The sequence below is a fragment of the Anopheles maculipalpis genome, chromosome 2RL (assembly GCF_943734695.1).
Source record: "Anopheles maculipalpis chromosome 2RL, idAnoMacuDA_375_x, whole genome shotgun sequence".
Taxonomy (NCBI): Eukaryota; Metazoa; Arthropoda; class Insecta; order Diptera; family Culicidae; genus Anopheles; species Anopheles maculipalpis.
Window position 1 is genome coordinate 7,325,977 of NC_064871.1, and position 24,198 is coordinate 7,350,174.

The 24,198-nt window shown below is 43.3% G+C and overlaps 2 protein-coding genes across 2 annotated transcripts in view; both read left to right on the top strand.

The window, feature by feature from the left end:
* LOC126556650 (phospholipid-transporting ATPase ID) overlaps positions 1–24,198 on the top strand; it is a 143,293-nt gene that overhangs the window by 24,139 nt on the left and 94,956 nt on the right. The window lies entirely within an intron of this gene.
* On the top strand, positions 18,534–20,016 carry LOC126560041 (uncharacterized). Its single transcript, XM_050216202.1, has 4 exons — positions 18,534–19,328; positions 19,416–19,562; positions 19,658–19,819; positions 19,894–20,016. The coding sequence occupies exons 1-4, from the start codon at positions 18,534–18,536 to the stop codon at positions 20,014–20,016; spliced, it is 1,227 nt and encodes a 408-aa protein (XP_050072159.1).

Consider the following 24,198-nt stretch of genomic DNA (forward strand, 5'->3'; position numbering starts at 1 on the left):
TTATTACCACCACTACCAAAGGCGGTTCGGGCCACTAATGGTGCAGGAAAATATCGAAGCTGATAAGGATCGTGTATTAGCAAATGTAACATCTTCTTTAAAGCAGTCTGTGATTATGATAATAAAGCCTTTAAAATGAAATTAATCAACATCATTTGCCGCACAGTTTACTCGCTTATCATTTAACCTAAATGGTGAAACCTTTCTGCACAGCGTGTTGCAAACTACTTCGCGAATCACTATTAGTTTTCACATTAGTTTCATCACAAGCTCCTCCAGGCACCCATTTAACCCTGCACTTGGGTTAGCTCGTTATTCGCCTTCGACACTCAACATCCGGGTACTCTTTACCGATCTCGTCTCCGAGATTTCCTTGTGTTTCCTTGCCACCCCAACCCTACGGTACACTTCCAGCTATTGTTCGGAATTTTCATAAAACTTTTTCCATGGTACGCTAGAATAATATGAAACAAATGAGAAAAACAGCAACTCCATCATCGGACCCCTTTTGTGTGTGTGTGTGTGCGCCAGTGTGTGCGTGTATCTTCTTCAATGTTTCATTTCTTTGTTTCGAAACCCACGCCTAACGCCCGCGCTGCTCACTCACTTAATGCTTAAGTTCTGTTTTCCCGCCCCAAAATACCGAGCGCAAAAGTTTCACAATCTTGACCTCCTAAGCCACTTTCCCAACCGAGAGCATCCTTCCCTTCCCTTTTTGAACCCGCGTGGCCCTTTGATGCTACATTTTTCACGTGATTTTTACTCCTTCTTCTGCTGCTCACCACGGTATCTCTCGATCTTGAGGAAGTTTTGCGTTATTATTTATATTTCTAACCCAATCATCATACCAACTTTCTTCACGAACAATCTTGGTTAAGGAAGTGGTGCATTTGTTTCTGCATTCTTTGCTCGTTGGGTCCGTTTCCTTTTTTTCTGTATTCTCTCCTTCTCCCTCATTTCCTTCCTTAACTACTGTCGCTGCTTCAACTCCTTTCCCGTGCCAACAGTCCGAGCAAATAATTTTCGGCACGAAGCGGTAGATTATCTTCCCGCGAGCGCCCAGTTGAGAGTGCTGCTGATGGGAGTTGGAACATAGGGCCGAAACAAGTTGTATACCAAACGAGCCAGATTATGCTATAAAGTCTCAACTGATTCTAATTAGTGCTGGTACCACGAGAGCGGGAAATTTATTCGTTTGACAGCACTAATTTATAATTAGAACTTAAAGCAAACCGAAACAGAAAAAAAATGTTGTCTTGTTGGAAACCACCGAGCAAACCGAGTACGCTCATAATATTTAATTCAACATTATTACGTTTGAGTAGTATGGTCTGACGAGAAAGAAAAAGATCCTTAAACATTTCGCATAAAAAAGATGATCTATTAAAACACACTCGGGATGATCTCTTGCTTCTTACTGAGACATTTGTTTTCGATCACTCGCATTTAAGCTCCCAAAAATGAACAAACGTAGTACAATACGCATACTGCTTTTTGTGTATCAACACGCCGAACAAACGATTCCGTTGTGCTTATGCTTCATCAAAAATCATTCCAGTTTGCCTCATTTTTATACTTTTTTCTCATTTTTTGCTACCACCCTACATTTGGGGGGCAACAGATGGATGAAATATATATGAAGCTCAGAATAAATGTCATACCATTTATCACGGACAGACCCTCAGGATGCCACCAGCCCACACTCCACAAAAAATACAGCTCGACCTAAACAACAAAAAGCGCACACTGTCCGTAACGAGAAACTTTAAGCAAAAACAGCCACACACACACACACACATACACACACAAAAAAAGCTACAACAATCTCTCCACAAGTGAAGATGAATTGAAAGCCAGCTCACTCGGGGAATCTGGGCGAGCAGAGCGTACGTGAGCAGAACGAGCGGTAGACGGGCGCGATCAACACCGAAGCCGCCGACGGCATCGTCAGCAACGGAAAGAAAGTATCAAAGTGTCATATCCTTTCCCGACGGCTCGGCAAGAAGAAGAAAAAAACTCAACAACCACTAACAAAAAACAATACCGAGCTGGAATGCCGGAAACCCTCAGTTCAAACGGTGGCCCTATTTTTGCTTCCGCTCGAAACTCGCCCAAGATCGTGTACCGGTACGGGTAAAATATTTGATCCAATCACAACGCGCTCGAGCGGCCGTCGCTTTTGCACCCGAGTGCCGATCCCATCGCCGAAAAGTGGTTTGTGTCGCCTACACTCATGATAAAGTGATCGCTGTATATCAACACCAAGCCCACTCCGGTTCCCCTGTTTTCCCGGCCGAGTGGAATGTCATTTCGCAACTCATTATGTTTTTCGCGCGCACTATGCAAAGACACGGGAAGTCTGCCGGTTCTTTCCACAATCAGCAGATGGTTACGAGAGTTCTTACGCGAGAGAAAAAAGAAACGGCAAGCAAAACAGACGGAAAGCAATTTTCAGACATCACACATTTTTAACTGACACGAGAAATCACTCTTCCTCAGTCGAGGCAATTGCTTTAAGCTTGACGTCGCATACGTCGCGTACCAATTTTACGGTCACATTCTTGAAGCAAAGCACACTCACACTCAACGAAAAGTCGTATGGTCATTCCGGTTCGTTTGTTTCACGAGTGTCTGCACCTGTGCCGAGAGCCTTTCGGCACTTGACCAAAAATCTGTTGCAATTCGGTGCAATCAAGTAGGGGGTGCAAGTGATGCATTCATCATGTTCCCACTGCCCAACGAACCAGACACGCCAGAACACATGGTCATAACAACCAAAGTACTTGAGAGATTTTTTTCTTCCTTCTCTATCTCCTAGTTTTGTTGCATCAAGCCAACCTCGTACAGTTGGCTTGATGTCCTGCTAACTCTAGCTTAAGCTAGGTCTTTCACCGGACGCTTCGCCTAGACGAAATGAATAACTCGCTGTCCGAAGATGATGGAGTCACGTTCCGATGATCGAAATGTGGACGGGACGATTTTCGGGAGACTGCACACAGCTGGTGGGTGTTGCAGTATTAGTTCTGCAGCTTTCCAGAAGCAGTGGAGTGGGTAGTACCATTTCGAGGACATACCAATGTCTTACTGTCTTACACTGTAATTTTGAAGCATTCCCGGTTTACTGCTCCGGGGTTAATGCTTGCATTCAAAGTACCGAATTGAAAGAATGACCAGGTATTGTAAATAAATGCCCACAGATGGTACAATGTGTGTGTTTGTGTGTGTCAGTTAAGTTTCGTGCTTAAAGAATGAATATCCCGGCATGCAGCATCAATGAGAGGTGGAAAATAATTTAATATTGCAGAGTGAGCAGCATTATTTGCCTGCTGAAATATTTTTTGAAATGTTAGTTTAAATATTTTATAGCAGATGGCGCTGCAGTGTCAATGTTAGTAATAGTGGAAGGATCATAACAATGTCTACAAACTGAATTTAACGGAAATGTTAAAGCATTTTACTTCTGCTAGAATCCGAACCTCTTATACAATTCATTCTCGTCCCCAGAATACCTCAATACCACTCATAAACCATTACACTAGATAGCTGCTATGGTATATCCCACTTAAAGTGGTAAAAATGCCACTCCCTGACACTGGGTACACTATTCTTCCCTATTTTTTGTGATAACTTCCACGCTCTCTCTCTCTCTCTTTCTCTCTTCCTCTCTTTCGTTCTACGTAGTAAGTTGCTCATTTTTACGATTCCTTCAAGAACACAACAAACACTCGGGCGAACGAACGACCACTCGTTCCCTTTTGCCGGGAACCTTACGCGGAGCACCCTCGAGATGCAATTTCCCAGTCTCGGCACGTTCGCCTGATTGTGGATAATCGAAAATCATGGCCCCACGATAGCAGGCAGGCGGCCTGCGGTGGCCTGTGGTTGCCGTAATAGCAATACTAATGGCAGAGCGGCACCATTGTTGCTAGCGATCCGATTTTATGCCCATACTTCGGGTGCCTTTTGGCCCGACTTTATTTTAACCACATGATTGCCCACTTAATTGGCAGCGGGATTGGTGCGACGTGGGATGGGTCCGGGTTTTGTTCGTGTTTCGATTTACTTTTAACCTCCAGTGTCGACGTCCCTGCGTCTCTTGGGATTGCTTTTCGGGCTTTCCGTTAATCGGGTGCCACTGTAGATCGTAATTAATGTTTTTATCGACATTTGATACATAAACGATATTTCTAGCCCACGGCATACCTCTTGGCCATCTTACGTGTCCCATCTCGCCCATTGACTGTGACCTTTTTTTGCGATCGTTCAATCGTACCGAAAATCTTAACGCACTCCTGCACTGACTAGCGCCAAAGTGGTGCGAGAAGTTTATTTTCCTACTTGAATTTCCCTCAGGACGCAACGGTGCACGATTCGGCGACCCGTTTGCACGTACGGAATTACGATCGAAATGATTTGCATATCGATGGCGACGTATGGCGGCGTAGCAGGGGTTTCCTGCGGACAAAAGCATGTATAGCATCTGAGCAAACGGTATCGCAAACCATGGGAAGATTGTGGAAGAAGTTGATCATTGATTTATCCGCAGTACGTGCAGCACAATTTTACCCCATATGTCACATATGCCAGTTATCCCTCGAGCATACCGTGTGCTGATAAAGTCAGAAGTGCTTATTGCGTGCTTTGTGAGGTTTACAATATCTGGCACACGGAATTTGTTTTATTCCTCAAGCAAAATCATTCATCAAGAAAGTTTATATTATTTTTAAAGATAAACAGTATGTTTCATAGAAATTGTGTGCTCATAATTCAAATTTGAAAATATTTCGCTTTGAATATGTGTCCACACTTAGGCAGCAACGACCAGTAAGCCAGTCAATAACCGCACTTAAACTACGGCGATGCAGCCGTAAACATGTTTTTCCGAAACATTAATTCTATTGAATGCAAGTGGAAATTAATCCACCCAACCAATATCCACTCCATGCATAACATAAATTGTTATGATAATTAGACACAACCACCGAACGATCGCGAAACCCCGGACACAATGGTGTACCGATCTCATCAGGGCTTCGCGCACCATCATTATCTTGTGTTAAAACAAACGCCCCACCTGTTTTCGTTCATAATCGGGCTGTGGCTCATTTTCGTACCAAATATACATACACACACACCATATTGGTGGGATACTTTGCATACAAATGTGCAATACATAGCACCTGCTCATTGGAGCTGCATAATTTTACATCTGCTTGATGAAAATGACATTATGTGGAGTCAAACAATATTCATAAAGCTTCATTCTGTTGAGTAAGAGTTATTCATTGAACATTTTTTGAGATAGTTAGAGCTGTTTTATATGATGATAAGAAATAATACTACTACAACAGCAGAAAGTAGTGTCCCAATTCGTTTAGTTCGGAGTGGAGTTTGAGAAAACAATGCTTAAAAGGAATCTTCACTATCAGAAGACATCACTATTGAGCTAAACATGTCCTGAGAACAACACCAGACGACATAATCATCTCCCTCTTGGCCAGCTCTAGATGACATGGCCAGGTCGGTTTTAAGAAAGTCGGTCTGGAGCTGTAGCCCTCCATCCTCTTCTCCATCCGATCTCCGACAGGTTTGACTCCGCCTGATCGTGCCGAGGACCTAATCCGATAAAACTTTTAACAATATATAGTTCACGTGACAAGCCCATATCGAGCCAAAGTAATAGTGTCGATACGCACCCCAGAATGCCCACTACCACAACCTTGTACAGAACGGGCTATAATAGAAGTTGGTGATCAATTTCCCACCGGACCGCTTCCCCGTTGTGAGGACTGACTATCCAAATACGTAGTATCATCAAGTCAGCAGTCCTGTATGTGACCAGCGTTACACAGTTAGGTCACTAAGTCAATAAGGAGAAGAATGTATGATATATTGAGTTGGTAGACAATGACACTAGGCCGTCAGCAATATCAAAGCCAATATCTTCTGAAAAAGCTTTCCTGCAGCGCTTGATAAGTAAGTTAAAAACAGAAACATTTCTCTTGTACCTTTGTCATTGCTTTATTTTTATCGATATGTGTTTTTTTATATCGATGTTTATGCGTAATGTTTCTACTATATGAAGTGTAGAATCCTTCAATCATTAATTGTTTTATTACCTTACCTTCATGGCATCTAATTTATTTCGAACAAAATAATTACTTGTTAAGAGATTTGAGGACGTAGACATACCATCTAAAGCAAACATACTACAAACACATTTCGATCTTTATCCAATAAATTACATCTTGTATCACAACTACAATCAAATATTTTCGCTTAATTAAAATTAACTCTTATTAACTCTAACAAAATGCTTACAAAAAATACCCGCTATGATTTCAAATGAACAAAGCATGTATAATCTAATCGCTTCACATCCGCAACATCGACAACTAACAAAAATCGATTACACAATACTCACATCCATAGGTCCATAGCATGACACACAGCAAACAGCAATCCTCCGGGCAATCGGTACACACGCCAACAAACACACACATTGCAGTAAAAAAAAGTCGGTCCACAACCGCTGTCAATTCATTATCTTTCCGACAGCTTTAATGCTCCCGAGGATACGACCAGTGCCTTTTGCCGGTTTCAATTAAAATACACTCATGAAACATTGCAGCAAAAATGAGCATCCACCACAATTACCACGCGCCTGGATGGAGCGAAACGACCGATACGGCCTCACTTGCATCCAGACCAGTGAGAGAACTACTTACAGCTTGCCTGATGATAAAGCCAGTACTACAGCGAGAAACAGAAGGCTTCACGCCGTGCACCGAAGGTGAGAAACTATCGCCAGACAAAACCAGCTTGGAAGACACAACTTTCGATGCGAAAAACTACAACTTTCCTATCCGTTTGCTCGCCATGTAGCTCGAGCAACGTGTACAACGACAACGATAAAAACAAACGATTGCATAAAGCATTCATTTGAACATGCGGGAGAAAAAAGCCGGTGACGACTCGCACCGAGCTAAACGACACCACCCAGAGCGATCGCAGATTATGCCTCTACCGTGGACAGGGAGAAACCGACCTCCTCGATGGACGGTGCTAAGAGAGGCCGCTTCATTTAAGTTGTCCTGTTCCTGGAGGCCTTTTTTTGTTACGGCCACTGCAGTCATCAGCCGAGTACACGTGTGGGTACGTGGCAAACACCTTCCATTTTTGGGCCGGATCGGTTCGTAATTGCATAAAGCAAAAGTTTTGTGACTAATGCCAGCAGTAGGTCGAGATCATCATGCACATACCATTAATCCTGTCCGGGAAAGAAGACTTACCCAGGAAAATTCAATTGCACCACGAATCGCCTGCCCAACAAAAGGTAAGCCTTGTGATCGTTTTAAACTGTGCTAGTGAGGGATTCAGGAAGGGAGGTGGAAAGTTTCTGCTCGTGTTTTTTCTTTTCACACACACTCTCCAACACGTGTGCGATGATGGATGGTGTGGTATTGGAATTGTGAACCACCGGAGGAATCCCCGTAAGCATGAAATGCAATCTACCAAACTCGGTCTCAGGGCAAATGGAAAACAAACAAAAACGGATAATTTCAACCCACGACGCCCAACCATCGTTGAAAACGGGGAGGAAAAGTCAGTCACCTTGGGTTTGGTTTGGAGAACTGAATTATTTCCAAACAATCCTAGGAAAAAGCCTTCTCAGCCAAACCCCTAGCGTCTAAACTAGTATCCGGCCGATAACGTAAGCTAGGCTGGGCCTTCTTATGCACCGAAATATCCCTGCGGTTCAATTTTCTGTTGCGAGCTGGTAAAAGGTTAACATACCGCCCATAAGAACCACCACGTGTACACGCACGCACACGCCTACAGTTATCCGCCCGACCGATCCAGGAATAGAGCAAAGTCGAATTGTAATCCTATATCTTGTGTAAACTGAATCTCCTCCGTTGCAAGCTGTAAAGGAGGAGAACTTCAAGAAGCTTCAAAGATGAAACAAAAACTCCAAACAACAGCAACAAAACAAGCACCCCAAGACCTGGCGGAGGGTTAACTCTTCCCTGGCATCCATCCCTGACAAAAAAAGGGAAAAGATTAATGCGGTAAGATTGTAAACTGTGATGAAATGCCTCACGTGCCTGTGGACGACCGTATGTACGGGTACGCTAGAAGCGGATGTAAAAAGTCCAGATTCCGGCTCGGAAACAAGTAAATCCAATCGAATTTTATGAACATTTTTGCATTTCAAATGAAGCGCATCCTATCGGATGGTTCCGATCGGGAGGAGCACAACAGCGGCAAGAAAAAGGCGAAACACCCAAGACCGATCCCATGGGGGAGGCCGTGTTGTGTGTTGATTGTGTGCGAGCAAGTATTTGTCCCTACCGAGTCGCATCTCCAGAATCCCATCCAGGGATTCTTTCCGGTGCGGGAAAGGTCCTTAAATATGGAAGGCTGAGCAACACAATCCGGATTAGATGGAAACATATTCTTCTATTTCACCTGAAGAAGTGGGATGAGTAGGAGGTGGATTGTCCCGCCCCCAAAATCTTCCCTCGCTCTCCCCCTCTCATTCCCTTCTCCAGCGGTCCACAATATAGAGATCATCGGAAGTGATCGTTACGGTAAACTGCTGATCCGTAAGACACCCTGACGTTGATTTATTGTTAGACCAGGAAGGTTTGGAGCTGGTTTGCTAAACAAAAACAAACATCCAGCCTTCCCCTTCTTTTTTCCAGCCCGATGAACCGTGGCAGATTGCATTTGATCGTTGGATTATTGTCTAACCGGCGTTGGGATGTTTTGCATTCTCGTGACGACTGCATACCGTAGGCGGGACGGCAATACTTGCTTTTTTATTCTCTTTCTGCATTTTCCTAAGCATCTCGTGTACCCGGCCGGTCACAAAACAAGATGCCAGTTGTTTTATTCTTTTTTAACTTTGTAGGACAACAAGTCTAGCAATACGGCCTGGCCGTCCTAAATGAATAAAAATTAAAAAAAGGACAACAAGTCAACTTCTAGCCGGTAGTGTTATTTATAGGGTTTCCCAGCAACGCACCCATCAGAGTCAATAAACAGCATTCAATATTCACAAACAAACTTGCTCATTTCAGATTGTCGGTTCTGTTAGTTTCCTATGCACACCGGCACCGAACGGAACGAGCAAGTTTTCCATTTTAATAATCTACATCACTTGCTCGCTTTTGAAACGTACCAGGCGTCTCCATCGGAACAACAAATTTTGCAATGACACTATAAAGTAAATTTACTTCACCGTTTCAGCACAGCAAAACCTCCCCCCCCCCAAGCGCTAAGTGAGTCATACACCACACCCTACCATATGTTTTGTGTACGATACCGAATTCCTATCAACAGCAGCTACACACATACACACACACACACAAAAATCAAATATCCTTTTATGAACATTTTCCCTCGCTTGTTTATGTTATTGAGTTTTTGCGACGCAAAAGCTCACTTTTCTTTCCTCGAGTGCGAGAAAATTTAACCATGTGGCACCTTACAATAATCGTGTGAAAATGTGTTCACTCTTTTTCTTTTTCCTTCTTTCCCCTTCTCTCTTCCCCCTTTCTGGTATTCGTTGGTGTGCCCTCCCCATACCATTGTACAATCGTAAAACTCTTCGCGTACACAAAACGCTATCAGCTACACTGTTCCCGCTGTCCCTTGTACACAATCGTCGAGGGTAGCCCCGGCAAGGCGATAGCAAGAAAGGTCGGAAAAATAGCGTGTGGGGTGAGGTGTAATAAAAAAAGGTAACTGTAATAGCGAACGATGATTTCATTTCGTGATAAAGGTGTTACACATTTCACGCCACCAAATTCGGAGCGCGAGCGCTTCGGAAGCTGCTTTTTCCAATGAAATGCGATTATTTAACTTGGGGAGATGGGGGAGCGGGAGGGCGGTATGGCAAGGGTTAGTTTCAGCGAGGGCGAGGGAAATGAGAATTCAAGAAATGGTAAACAATTCGCTAAACGACATTCGAACGCGTTCGTTTAACAATGGCAGTTTATCGAGAGAGAAAAAAGCGGAAAATGTTCTCACTTACCCGTAACGCTTCACGGGCATCGTTCACTACAGGGTAAGTGACGGATAAAGCTCCAAATTGCCGCTAGCACAAAATACGGGATACACATACACACCGCCATTCACCTCTTGAGGATGGGATTTAGAAAAACCAGGGCTTTCCAATTCTACACCACCCTAAGCGCAACGTCGGGCAAACCCGTTCAACACCGTTCTAATCCTTTCGGAATTGTGCGATTTTTGCTTCGCGCTCCGAAACGCTGATCCAAACTGCTGATTTCCCTATTTAGCACAAATCTTTACACTTCATCTTGCGACCGAGTGGCGCGATGCTACCGTTCGCTACTACCGTCGTCATCTGCAAAGGAATCCATCGTTGAAAACGTCCGCTCATCACCGAGTTTTGCAGCCAGCAGCAGCGGAATGCCATATTTTGTTTCGAGCCGGCACAATTTCAATCCGTCCGTTTGACGCAGCCCGTTTCATCATGCGGAACTTGTTAAAGTGCAGTGGGAACGTTTTTTTTTTTTGTACTTTCTCTCTCTCTCTCGCTTGCTCGCTTTTCCACCTTACGGCGAGGGAAACTTTTAATGAATCTCCGTAGCCCCGAATCTTTACCCATTTTCTATGCGATCTTTTGCTTGCAACTGGCAAAGCTGCGTGCCTAAGCTTGCCTCGAAAAAAAGAAAACTACCGACAATTCCACTGCGAGACGCTCAGTCATTTGCAATAACGGAGCACGGGTGACGATTCGGCAAGATGCCCGCGCGAGTCATTGTTGCCGCACCAGGAGCATTCCGGATGCAGCGAAATCTGTGCCGGCGCAAGGAGAAAACTCCCCAAAAACCGCCTCAAGGTGTTTCTTATTACAAATAATGGGAGCTTAAATTCTTATCCGGCAGCACCGAAAACTCTTCCAACTCGATTAAGTTTTCAGCGGCGGAAAAGCTTTCAAGGATTCGGCACGGTGCTAAAATGTGACGGTGACGGTAATTACTTTGCGCGAAGGATATTTGTCGAATGATAGAGATCGGTTCGGGCACTGCCATTGTTAGGTGAGTGGTGAATGGGGTTTTTGTTGGAAAATTTCTTTGTTGCTGTTGTGTTCATTTCATGTTGGTTCATGATGTTTTACTTTTATAATAAATTGCTCAATTGATGTAATTTTACCAAATATTTTAACAAATTTTACCAAAGTATTTTAACCAAAGTAAGTACAACGATGGCATAACTTGCCAAAGTAGTGCGAGAGAAGACTCACTTCCCGACTTAACTTTTTACTAAGTAAAAATTATATTAAAATTATCTTTTCCAGAGCGTTCTTTCAGTATTTAGCTGTAACCATAACCCTCGCTATTTTTAAGAATATAAATATTAACAGCTGGTCTCTCGTAATTGACATCGTTTTCAACTCTGTCTGAGATTTTTTTACAAAGCTGTTGTACATAGAACACCCTGATAAAGTTCCATCTTTCAGTTTATCGCTTCTTAGGTCATTGAGAAGACTCTTTGATTTACTAATTGATTTCCTCGTCAGTTTCTGTCTTATTAGAAAGGTTCTAAACGGTTCATGGGTAATCTGAATTTATTCTTTAGAAGATTTTTCATTTTTCTGTAGAAACTGATGTTTTAATTTTTAGTTTAAATGTTAAACGTATGTGTTTACATTATCTGGCTGAATTCCTTCGGCGTAGTTCAAATTTTAAATTCATTAATTAAATGTGATCTTAAAACTAGCAGTAATCCTCACATGATATTATTCTAGATTCATTTAAAAGAGGACAGAGGACATTGCAAAAAATTGTACAAAATTAACCTTTTTTTATATTTTTTTTCTCGTCGAGGATTTATCAAAATTTTGAAATTCGAAATCAATTTCGTTTGTCTATAGTAAAGTTTAAAATATATACGATTATATCTAAGGTTTTGCCTGACTTTCGAAAATTATTTTCACAAAACATTATCTTGTTGCTTCTCTTTTCAAAGCTTTCAGAAGTTTAATTTATTACACACAAAAAAAAATCCAAACTCCATACTTTAAGCTCCATCCCCTTCAAGCATAGGATTATGTTTTGCGACTTTTTTCGGGACCCTTTCCCATACGGCCGCGGGGCGACAACTTTTCTATCATCACCAATGCCATCGCCCATTCCAGGGCGGTGAAAGTGAAATAATAGATTTTCGAAAGCTTAGCGCATTTTCGTGCGCTTCGTCCGATCGTACCAAAAAACTGAAAGAACGCGCTCGCGCGCCCGCTGGACGCCCCATTCGTCGAAACGTATGACAACCGGTGATGAGTACGTTGAATGAATAATTTATTAGCAGCCGCATTCACACCCGAAATGGCGGTATGGCGGTGGCCCAACATCGACGTGCCTTTGCCGATGTTTTTCTTCCGAACACTACTCGCGCGCCCACCACTGCCGGGCGCTGGGTAAAGATAACTTTATTATAGCGCGGCCAGCGCCAGTGCCAAAGCGGGGCTCGTGTCTGTAGCTTGTGTCACTCGTTGGTGTCGACGTTACGATGGTTCCGTCCCTCGTTCCCTGCCGCACTACCTTCCCTCTTGATGGTTTCGAGGTGCGTGGAAAAGAAAGAAACTTTGCACCAACAGTGACGAAACAATGATGAATGGTCCGTTCGAGGTGATTATATGAAAAAATAACCATTTCCTGTTTTGCACGACTTTGCAAGCGTCAACGGGCGGCACATTTGTACTAAATTAAGGATACTGCAAGTGAAAGACAGAGAGAGAAAGAGAGAAAGAGTGCGACAACCAAGCTAAACCTTTTGGCAGATGAGTCTACCACGGGGACACACACATACACACAAAAACGCTCATTTGTGGACGAAGGCATAAAAGCATAAGCACGTTCAAGCGCCACATTAAAACCTAGCCGCACAACACAATAACGGCGAGTACGGCCTCGCTAGAAAGTTAGCTCCGGTATTCCATCCTTCCAGTCCTTCAGGGTAGAACACACACACTCACATCGACGACCCTCACCCAACCCTGCCCCTCCGTGATTTGTCACAAAAAGCTTACTACCTTCCATGTAGCTTCCACCGCGTCGTACGCTGCCGTAGCATAATGTTTCATCTCGAGCATGTTTCCTGTCAGCGCGCACGACACACGACGACGACGCAAACAGGACGCAAATAACGAGCTCAAGACGCAAGGCATCACCTAATAAAGGAATTAGATTATAATTAAGAAAGTTTATCCTTTTCACCCCATTCCGCTTGTTGCGCCATTCGTTGGCTGAACTCTCGCTCACTTGTCTTTGATCTCTTTCACTCGTATCAAGGGCGTCGTCGGGTCAACGGGGAGGGAATCAGCAACAAAGCACTAATTTCTTCATCGAGCAGAAGAAGCAGTATTAGTGGGGGGGGGGGGGGGAGGGAGGAGGGAAGGAGGGGGTAGAGGCCACCATCAGAGAACGTTCGTGGAAAGAAACAGCTTACAGCTGCGGCACTCAACTGACCAAGACCGTTCGAGAGAAACGGGCAGAAATTGATTCTAATTAGAGGAATTCATTTCAACGAAGGGTTGTGGGGATTGTTGGACGCAGTAAGTATTTGGTCCATGAAAATATAGGTGGTTAAGAGGAGGTTGTTTGTTTTTTAGCAACAATCTAGGAGTTGTAAGAAAGTTGTGTAACTATCTGTAAGGCGAACACCACAAAATATTAAATGGCATACTTTTCAGCGTTTCACAGAAACAAATTCAACATAGATGCATCTTTTAAGCCGATTTTTATTGTCTCTCCATTGAAAATGAAGCTCGAACTCGAACATTTTGACAAGAATACACTCAAAGATCTCGAATATGTTGTTCCAAACACTTACATTATTAACGAAATTCTAATGGTGACAACTCAAACAATAATAACATACCGAAACAAAGTTCACATGCCACTTTTCCATTGGAGAGTTTCCCTCTTCCGATGGGAAAAGACACGAAAAGAAACTCTGTCAAAGAATGCAATTCCAATTGCATCGTATGACAAAGCTGCTTTTCGGTGACGGGCACGAACGCTGCACTACAACACAAAGAAAATGCGAAATTGAAAACGCTCCAGATTCACTAACAATCCTCGAAGGAGAGCGAGAGAGAACGTTATCGACGGGTTCGAGAGCAACCATTTTACATTGACGAACGAGAACTACTGCATCTCAAACTTTTTCCCGCCCTGCCACGATTTTCCAGCACTGTCGTGTAAACAAAAGACGCTCCATTTGTACAAGCGAATCCAAGACGAATGCAGTGTTAGGTTTTGCTCCTTGGACTTAATGTAGCGTATTATGTATTGAACTCCATCGCACTGTACAAATGAAAGAAAGCGAAGAAATGACGGTTCCTGTCCATTGTGTACCGATGCTTGTTTATCCGGGGTTTCGAGAGGAAAACTGTACCGGGAATACTTCACCGATAGCTTTCATCGACGTTCCACTTGTTTGTAAACTCAATTTCCTTCCAGGTTAAGCATTGTATGCGGAGTAGTTTTTCTTTTCTTCTCTTTCTTATGATGAACGAATTACGGAAACAGCACTCTTCAGCATTGCGATCGATCCTTTCACCACTGCCCGTAACTCCTACAACAAAGGCCGAACTTATTTTCCGAAACAACGATTTCAGCCCTCGAGATGTGCTCTAGGTGATGGCCTGCAAAGCTACACAACATCAAATGACCAACGCTCGGCTAATGGTCAAATCAAGTGCAAACTTTTCAATAAACAAGCAGAACAAAATGAAATAACAAGCAGCAAACATACACCCGAGCCACGACGCAAGCAAGCAAGCAAAGCTTAAACACAGACTCCCATTACTCCGAGCCCGAGGGGACTGGGCTGGGGATGTTTTCGGGTGACAAAACTGCGGCGAAGCCTACCGCACTCAATTCCATCCCAAAACTAGAACTACACCAAGGTAGCCAAGGTACTTCCGTTTCGGAAACTTATAAATGCCTGCTGGTGCACCATAAATAACAATTGCCGGAAAACCCAACAAACTCCCATCGCAACTGCACATGCATTATTTCGCTATCGAGCCGAGCCCGTCGGTACAGCTACGGCAAAGAATGCTGCATTCTTACGGGTTTCTTACACTGCAGACACTTGTCCTGCAGGCAATTTTTGCAATAGGTACAAAGGCGAAATAGAAACACACACACACACCAAAACCTAACATTGAAATACAACTCCCGGGTATTCAGTTAACGTTGTTTACCTGATTTGTGCAGGGTGGAGACTTTCGAGGTGCCTAATGTACCGAATGCAATAGAAAAGCACTTTACTGTTCCCCGAGGGATGGGGAATAGGGAAATTATAAAATTGGTTTCTCCCAGGCGAAAAAAGGTAATTTGGGAAAAATTGGGGAAAGTAACGACACAGGAAAATCTAGACGTTTGAGTAAAAAGATGATGGAATAATGTTTTAAGAATAATAATCGCTTGGAAAAAAAAACACTTGCAGGAAACTTGAAAATTAGAGCTGAAATGGTTACAAAATACTCTAATAGAAAAAAAAAGAACAATAGCATAAATTTAGGAGTATTGACCATAAATGCATAAATGGCTCTCTACCCTATTGTCACAGTTATCCAAATTGTATGATCAATAAAAATTCTTCAAAATCAACCGAGTATGCCCGGGATAAGTCAAGGAATAAGGAGGAAATGCCTTATCAATATGATTATAGAATTTGTTCAACACAAGTGTGTGTGAATACGTTCACACAAGGTGTGAACAATACGGCACTGGACCGTCATAATTAATTATAAATAAATAAATAAATAAAACTCTTCAAAAACATACCCCTTCAAAAAACAGTTCCATAACTACATTCTAAAGTAGCTTCTTTGTTTCTGTATCGACAATATTACTGTAATCGCAATTACTATCCTCTCCCAAGAACAAAAACTCCAAGCATCTCCACTCTATTTTCCTCCCTAAACGGTGTCAGCTCTCTCTATCTCTCTCTTTCTCTCTCTCTCTCTCTCTCTTTCTCTCTCTCTATCTCTCTCTCTCTCTCACTCTCTATGATGTCTTACCATTTCCTAGATTTATACGTCCCAGAATCACCAATCGTGCAAAGCTTGCCTCACTCGTGCTTCCGCATCCTCGTCCACGTGCACACAGAAACGTTAGATTTAATTAACTTTCTTCGTAATCATTACGATTGCCTTACCAACCACGCCAAACGATGGCTTATTATTTCACGGTTCAACGATAAGCCCAAACTATTGAGCGGTGGCCTTGCCTTATTCGATGGAAGAAAAAGCACTCGCCTACCAGCCCAAGCTGTATCAAATCAGATCACGTACGGGTCGGCCCGTTTTGACTCACCGTACAGCAGCGTCACCGTTCGTTCACCGGCTGTCCTGGTCAGCCATTTTTATGCTCCACTTAACGAGTGCATCAAAATGACAGCGACCAGCAAATGGATTCTCGTTCCCGTTGGTTGCCTGTAACCGTTCGGTCTCCGTCACCGTCACAGGGCTGTAGTAAATTGTAACTGCACGATTTACGACCAATATTCGCGATCCTTACAACGGTCGCCTTCCTGCCTTCCATCTCTAACTGGAAATCCTAATGACTGCTGATGTGCGATAAAGAAGATTGCCAGTAGTTGGCTATGAACGGTGACAAAAAGGGCCGATCTGGTATTTATATCGCCAGCTATCGTTGTATTCGTCGTTTGCATAATTATTTCCAAGCGTAAGACGGGACCTTGCTACAGGTTTTGCATCCATCGCCTTTAGATCCGATGCACAAGCTACAACAAAATTAATTAAATCCCAAGCAGAGCGTTTCTTTGAGGTGCTACTGTATTTCATTCAATTGAGATCAACACTGCACAAAATTAACTAAAGTTGCATGAGATACTACATTCTTCAAGAAAAATCTTTACGTCTCTAGACAAAATTATTTCATGCTCGATTTTGAAGCCTGTTTCATGCGTTAGGGATAACTCACGCACTAGGTGCAATAAATCTCACAGCATCTCCTCAAGAACATCAAGGAAGAACAGAAACACGCTAGACAACTATCGATGAAAGCGGTTTCGATGGTCAAACGATACGGTCATCACTTTCATATTACACTTGAAGTTTTAACCCAACGTACGATGCACATCCGGACCAATATCTCAAGGAACCTTTAACAATGGATCGTTTTAGACGTGTGACCTCCTTTCATTCTCCACCATCGGTGTTCGTCCGTTGCTGTTGCGGTCAAACGGCAAATGAATCTTCATCATCTCCACTAGCCAGCGCAGCTAGCGAAAGCATCAACGTCGACGTGGCTACTTACGCGCCTTCAACAACCCGATAAAAACCCATCACCAGCGCTCTGGCGCTCCAAAACCCCCTTTTTTTTCCAAAAAACCACTTTTAAGCGCATCAATCCATAAAAGCGCCCCACAACCGTGCCAAATGACAAAGAGCTAAGGATAACGAAAATTTATTAGAAACCGTACGGTGCAACTGCTGCTGCAAAGAGGCGTCATCTTATCAGTTCGAACGATCCTGCAAGTCAGGCCGGGCCAATCAGTTGTGCAGAAAATTAGACGATGATAGATTGTGCGTGCAGCAGGAGGATGCGGAATGAAGGATGCGGTTCTTTCGCTGAGTTAAGACTTTAACCGACGCCTCACCTCCCACGGGGAGGGCGTCGATGCTCCGCAGTGACAGGCAATCCTTTTCACAAACACATTTTTCATTAAAGTTTGATCGATGCAGTGCACCGGCGGGAAAATCGTTCGAAATCGAGCTATCGATGGTGATGCTCTAGCACGCTTGCAAGATGATTGAGAACAGTTGTGGAAACGGACCATAGGAGAGTAAGAGAGGGAAATAATTAGCCCCTTTAAAAGTTCATTTAGTAATACCGCTTGGTCATTCTGTATGAATAAAAAACTACATTTCAAGCAATTCAAGTAACTTTCTTTCATGAATTTTTGTCGTTTGTTTGTTGAAAAATATTGTCATCAGTCATGTAGAATGAAACAATTAAATAAATAAATTGCACAACAAACCAATAAATAAGTACACAACCCCCATGACCCCAAATTGACCGGCATGATTGTTCATTAACACAACTACACTCATTCTTTTCACCTAACATATGTATTAATCATTCTGCATTCCATCGCCACTTGGAGTTTCATCGTTTATCTACCTGCCTTCATAGCCTGAATCTCCGGCGCCAGCATGCAATGATTAATGTGGCATACCGTACGTCATTAATAATTTTCTGCAGGTGATATGTATAAACCGATAGCAGCTCCGCTCTCAATCATCCCTTACATTTATGTTTTATTCAATCGGAAAGTGAATGATAAAAATGGTTCATCAAAGCATTATCAGTAAAATAGGAACGTTAATTGAGTTACCATGCCTGGTAGAGACTGGTAGGGCCACACTGTCATCGCTCCTATCGAATCGAAACCCGTACCCAAACAGTCCGGCGTAGGTTGTGCTCAGTGCAGCAACAAAACATACACCGCCCAGCATGTTATTGCTGTTTTCCATCTACTTCAACTTGCTGCTCAGCTACGCCGCCGGTCTCATACCGTTCCGTTACAACTTCCGGCGAAGACGCTTCGAGTCTTGCAAACCGGTCGTACCCTTCACCACACTGCTGCTGCTGCTGTTCGCCGGTGTGCAGTACAAACTCGGCCGGCTGCCCGAGCGCATGAAGATCCCCAAGGTGGGAATGCAGGACATCATACATGCGGCGGAAAACTTGGTCCTGAACGGCAACTGTGTGCTGATCGCCGTGCAACAATTGCGATTTCTCGAAACCTATCGTCGGCTTCTTACCGACCTGCTGGTTAACGCACGTACCTTCGTACGGTCCGGTCGAGTAGGACGCTTCAAACAAGTGCAACTTCTCGCCCAACTCGTACTGCTTCCGTGTGCCGTCTATGCACTCCATTCTACCGCCTACCTCCTGCTGGCAGAATGGTCGGAAATCAACATTGTCCATGCAATACTCTTTATGGTCAGCCTCATTCCCAACATGGCACACGTGAACAACTTTTACGCCCTGCTGTTTGTGCAACGATTGACGCTCGGGGAAATCAACGACAAACTCACCAACCTGTGGACCACCATCTGCATACGGCATTTGAATGCGAACCAGCTGCCAGCTACTGTGGCCGAGGAGCCTCCCGCCGCCCGCCGCCTACAGCTCCATCTCAAGGAGTATCAACAGTGTGCAGGCACCTTGCACACGATCCTGCAGCAATACTCACTGACGGTAGCGCTGTACTTGTTAATTCTGTTCGAGGAGCTCATGTCGAAGGTTCATATCTCCGGAGACAAACCATGCCCACCGTCTTGAGTGCCGGAGCTAACATTTAATGGTTCTATCTACTTTCCTTCCTTTAAGTTGTTCTATCAATTTACACACTTTTACACGCTCTCGCTGGGGAATCATAGCCCGTTCGCGCTGGAGGCAATGGGCACATTGATGATTCTGGTGTACGGGTTGGATACGGCACAGTTGATTGCGAATTGCTACGCCATTTCCGAGCAGGTATGTACTAAAATGTTATTTTCCTCGAGCATTCCTCTGATGGACAACAATGCTCGATGAGATGAACGGCCGTTTTCATTCCACTCTTTCCACAGAGCGAAAGGATCAAAACTGCTGTCCATCGGCTATCGTTGATCCCCGGGCAGGATAAATATTTTCACGAGACAATTAAGACGTTCCTACTATCACTGAACCATTCCATGCTTAGAATCAACATTGCTGGATTGTTTACGATGGACTTTGAGCTACTCACGGGGGTAAATCGACGATTAGTCTGTTGTGGTTAGTGAAGGATTTTTTTATATCTTCTAAATTCTAAACTTTCTTCTAGATGGTAGCTGCCATTTCCAACTTTGTTGTTCTATTGACGCAGTTTCATATTGAGTACGCCAAGAGTAAAATATCGTACTGGCATATGCATAATGCCACGAAACCTTCAATATTAACACATTGACACAAACAATTCTGATACCTAAATAAAAACAAAGAACAATTTACCTGTTAAATGAAAGCGGGACGTGGGATAAGCATCATCCGAGGACGGTAAAATAATTACTTTCAACTATGCAGCAGCACTATGGTCCGAGCTGTCCATAGTTCAATTTAATCCAGATCTGTAGTAACATATGGCCGCATCATATAAATTATTTATGCTTATCGGTTCTATTTTCATTATTCACGAAAACGATACGTGTGGCTCTATACTGCAACTGTGAGGCAACAAACATGGTTGTCATTCGTAAAAAATTGAGTTAACCACAGAATTGGTTATGGTAATTAAGAAATATCACTCTTTATATATTCATTTGAAAATAACATCCATATTTCAACTACACCTGAAAGTAACTGGCAGACGGACACCTTTTTTTCGAAAATCTTCAGCAACATATTTTACACAACGCATTGCTTTCGGCTATGGCATGTTAAACAATCAAAGCATACAAAAAAGTTTTAAGAACAACATTTTGTACAGCCGTTAAATGTATGCAATTTCATACGCAAAACGATATTTCGGTGACTGTGATAATTGAACTTCCACAAACAATTATGTGTAAGAAAACTAAAACCATTTCTAAAGAAAACTATTCTAGCTCTGTTTGTTGGATCTAAGGTTAAAATAACCAGAGCCTCAACCAACCACAGATATGCAACACCCAATTAAAAAATATTTTATTCTTAATCATTGCATTTTTGAAACTATGAAAATGTTCTGCACGATGTTTTCTTGCCAGCTGCTAGCCGCACAAAGAACCACCGTCTGCAACAAACAGCATTAAGCTTCATCATCACCAATTCATTTCATTGTTGCTAAGTGAACTCATTTGGACCTTCACCAAACACTCTCACCACCACCCAAAGGCACACTCCTCCATCCCATTACTGATAAAACTCACAATACCACAGCCAAAAAACCCCAAGCGCCCGACCGCCTAATGAGCGCAAAGGTTCGGACGAAACACTGCCTAAAGGAGCCGAGTGAGAATAGGCGAGCGAACACGCGCCCGTTCACGGTTTCAAAAACTTACTTAAGCCATCCATACCGCACGGACCAGCGACCACTCAAACCAACAGTAGGCGACCTAATGGACTGACCACAATCATCAGTCACTGTTTGTTCGCTGCGGCCGGCGAGTGCTCAGTGGGATGCCGGCGGCGACACTGTGTGTAGCGCCGGACTGTTTGTCGTCGTGCTTCATCGTTCTTGCGGGCGACTTTCTTTCATTCCCCGGCCAACCCACGCCCGGAGCCCGCTTAGACTTATCGTTTTCTCGCATTTTAATTAACTATAAAAAGGAAGCATTTTTACACTTCATTTTCTATTTGCCAAGTTAATTAAACTTGATTTCGTTCGTCACCGTCCTTGCCCAGTGCCAGCGAAACACACCCAACAAGCGACACTTTGCTGAAGCTCATTTATGTTCAACACGGGACCTATCGCGTTCTGGTTGTCCTTCCGCTTTTGATCTGCTTCGCTTCACTTCATCACTAATCGAGTGCGCTTCGCTACTTCTCCCGCGCATGCAAGCGGTCCATCGTCATCGTCGAGCATCATTACCGCGATCAACCCATCCAACTCCATCTACCATCGGGTAAGACGCGTGGAAAAACAGCGTCAGAAATTAACTTTTCACCGGTTTGCATTTCATTTGCGCTTGCGGTTCCCGGTTCCTTTTGTGCCAGCGAACTGATTCACTCAGACAGATGACAACGAGTTGCTCGGTTCCCATTCCCAACATTGGCAAAACGATACCGTACCCACCAGCTAGTGCAACACACAACTATGCACACGATCTTGGAAAATCTAATTTCATCCTTCGAATACTTCAGTTTGTCGGTTTCACGTTGTTTTCACGAACCACAAGCGTGACTGACGGGTGTGGTGGATCCTTGCCGTACCAATGTTCCACCTGTCGATTGTGTTTGGTTCGAGGGAAAATGCATCCAGCGTCAGGCGACGACCGAATGTCCGTTGCATGTCTTACAATAGTATTCCTATTCGATGTGTTGCGTTCTTTTCGTGCTAGTGCATAGTTACTCACCACCCAAAACCCATACAAAGCATTCATGCTGGATAGGTGTGACGGTTTGTATGGCACATTGGCATTAGGAGAGGTCGTATAAAAGACATTACCAAAATTGTTTATTACCAAGCGACTGCTTCTGCAAAACACAATGTACGTAGCGTAGCAAATCCTACTTTATTTTAATATTAATAATAGAGCTTTAATTGCTGAAGAAAGAATTTTATTTTCCTCTAACACGATACAAATTTATGGCCTTTGTTAAGTTAACCAAACTTTCCAGAAACCTTGATCTGCTAAAATGAACGATAAATTACACAATAATTAAGCAGAGCTGGAACTCGATTTTACTTGATAAATTTTAATGACACTTAGTAAATTTATTCCAATTAAAATAACTTGAAAAGAAGATTATTGCAAAACACATCTTTCGAATAATTACTATACTTTAAGATGTTTGAACAGAAAATTGCTTCTTTTTGGGCAATATTTTTTGTATGTAATTCGAACATAGTCTTTACGTTACTGTTTTATTGAAAACGGGTTTTCTCCCAGTTTTATCAGCAGTTTTATCAGCAGCAGCAGCAGCAGCAGAGTATTTTTCTACAGATGAAATCCCATCGAATCAAGAATTATTATACAGAGCAATACAAAAACTACACAACAAAAAATCATTCAAGAGATTTAAAAATAAACCTCACTATGGCAAATAAAGAGCTTCTACCACGGACTCCCTGTTTTACCCGCAAATGACTTCCCAGGGATACAGATTATGTCAATAATCGTATCGATGTCCTGTAGGTTCGGTTTGGCGGTTTATCGTTTCTACTCGACCCAGTGAAATGTACGATACAATAGCACGTACTGTTTGGTGCCTGCCTGCAATCAATTATGGTCGAACGTACTCGGATGGAACCTCTGAAGAACGGGAGAGCTCATTATCACCACTCCTAACCGCATCAGCAAATGTTGGACCTTTCATGCGTCCACTGCGAAACAGCCGTAATTAACCCACGTTTTACTGCCAACGGGAGTTCATTTTGCTGTCCCCGGTGCTGACTGCATCGTCCGAAATGCTCCAAAAACCGATGACAAGTGTTGGGCGATGTCCGCAAACTTCGTCCCCCAAAGCAAGGCTCGCTGGCTGGAATTGAACTTCGATAAGGGATCATTGAAATGGATGGTTGCTGCAATGGAGCTGGTGCATGCCGTCTGACCACAGCAGCCCGGCCTCCGGATCAGACATTAAATGCACCCAAATCCATGTGCGAGTGTCTGCCATTGCATTGATGGGACACCAAGCCTGCAGGGATTTCGGGCGTTTTTTTTTTCTTCTTCATAATTTATTAACCATATATTTCATATCGCTACTAACAAGCGCTCGGTGTGTTTATGTTCGGCTTGCGCAAAATGAGCTTTTGTTCAGCGTACGGTTTGCAAACATCGGTTGCTTGTCGCATGTTTGTAAACAACATAATTAAATTCCATCGTTTTCATCATTCCTTCAATGGTTTCTGATTTATTTGAGGAGGTTTTTTTGGTTTCACACGTCACATACACACACACCAACACACATACCAATGCGCTCATTTTCTTCCCATTAACTGCAAACTTCCGACCCACTCTCGGCAACATGTACACACTTTGCCGCTGTCTGTTTTGAACATGTTATAAGCCTACGCACAGCAGATGGTGTGTACCATCGTTAAGTTTATTAAATTAATTAAACGTAACCGATTCGAACCAGCTCAACACACCCATCCGCTCGTCGTGTGACAGGTGGCAGGACCGGGTTGATGGTTGTTGCTGATGAAATTCCACCCAAGAAGCACCCAGTCGCCTAAAGGAAACGGTGGCGGAAAGGTACAACCGACACGGGGTGGGGTAGCATGGGTACTTTTTTAACCATTTCAATATTGCGCTTTTGACGAACATTTTCCCACCAGCATCCCAGGGTTTGGGTTGTCACATGAAATGATTTTTTAATGATTTAACGTGCACGGATTGGGGATTTGGGAAGCGAATGGTACACGCTTGGAAATTCATGAAACATTGATCGGTTTACCAAAGTTGGGACGAATTTTGTTTGCGTATGTCTATATTTGTGTGTGTGT

What these genes read in the sequence shown, in the direction of transcription:
- LOC126560041 (XM_050216202.1), top strand. Translation starts at nt 18,534, where the DNA reads ATGTTATTGCTGTTTTCCATCTACTTCAACTTGCTGCTCAGCTACGCC. An exon ending in GCTACGCCATTTCCGAGCAG is followed by an intron (nt 19,563 to 19,657) that starts GTATGTACTAAA and finishes CTCTTTCCACAG; the next exon opens with AGCGAAAGGATCAAAACTGC. An exon ending in ACTTTGAGCTACTCACGGGG is followed by an intron (nt 19,820 to 19,893) that starts GTAAATCGACGA and finishes ACTTTCTTCTAG; the next exon opens with ATGGTAGCTGCCATTTCCAA.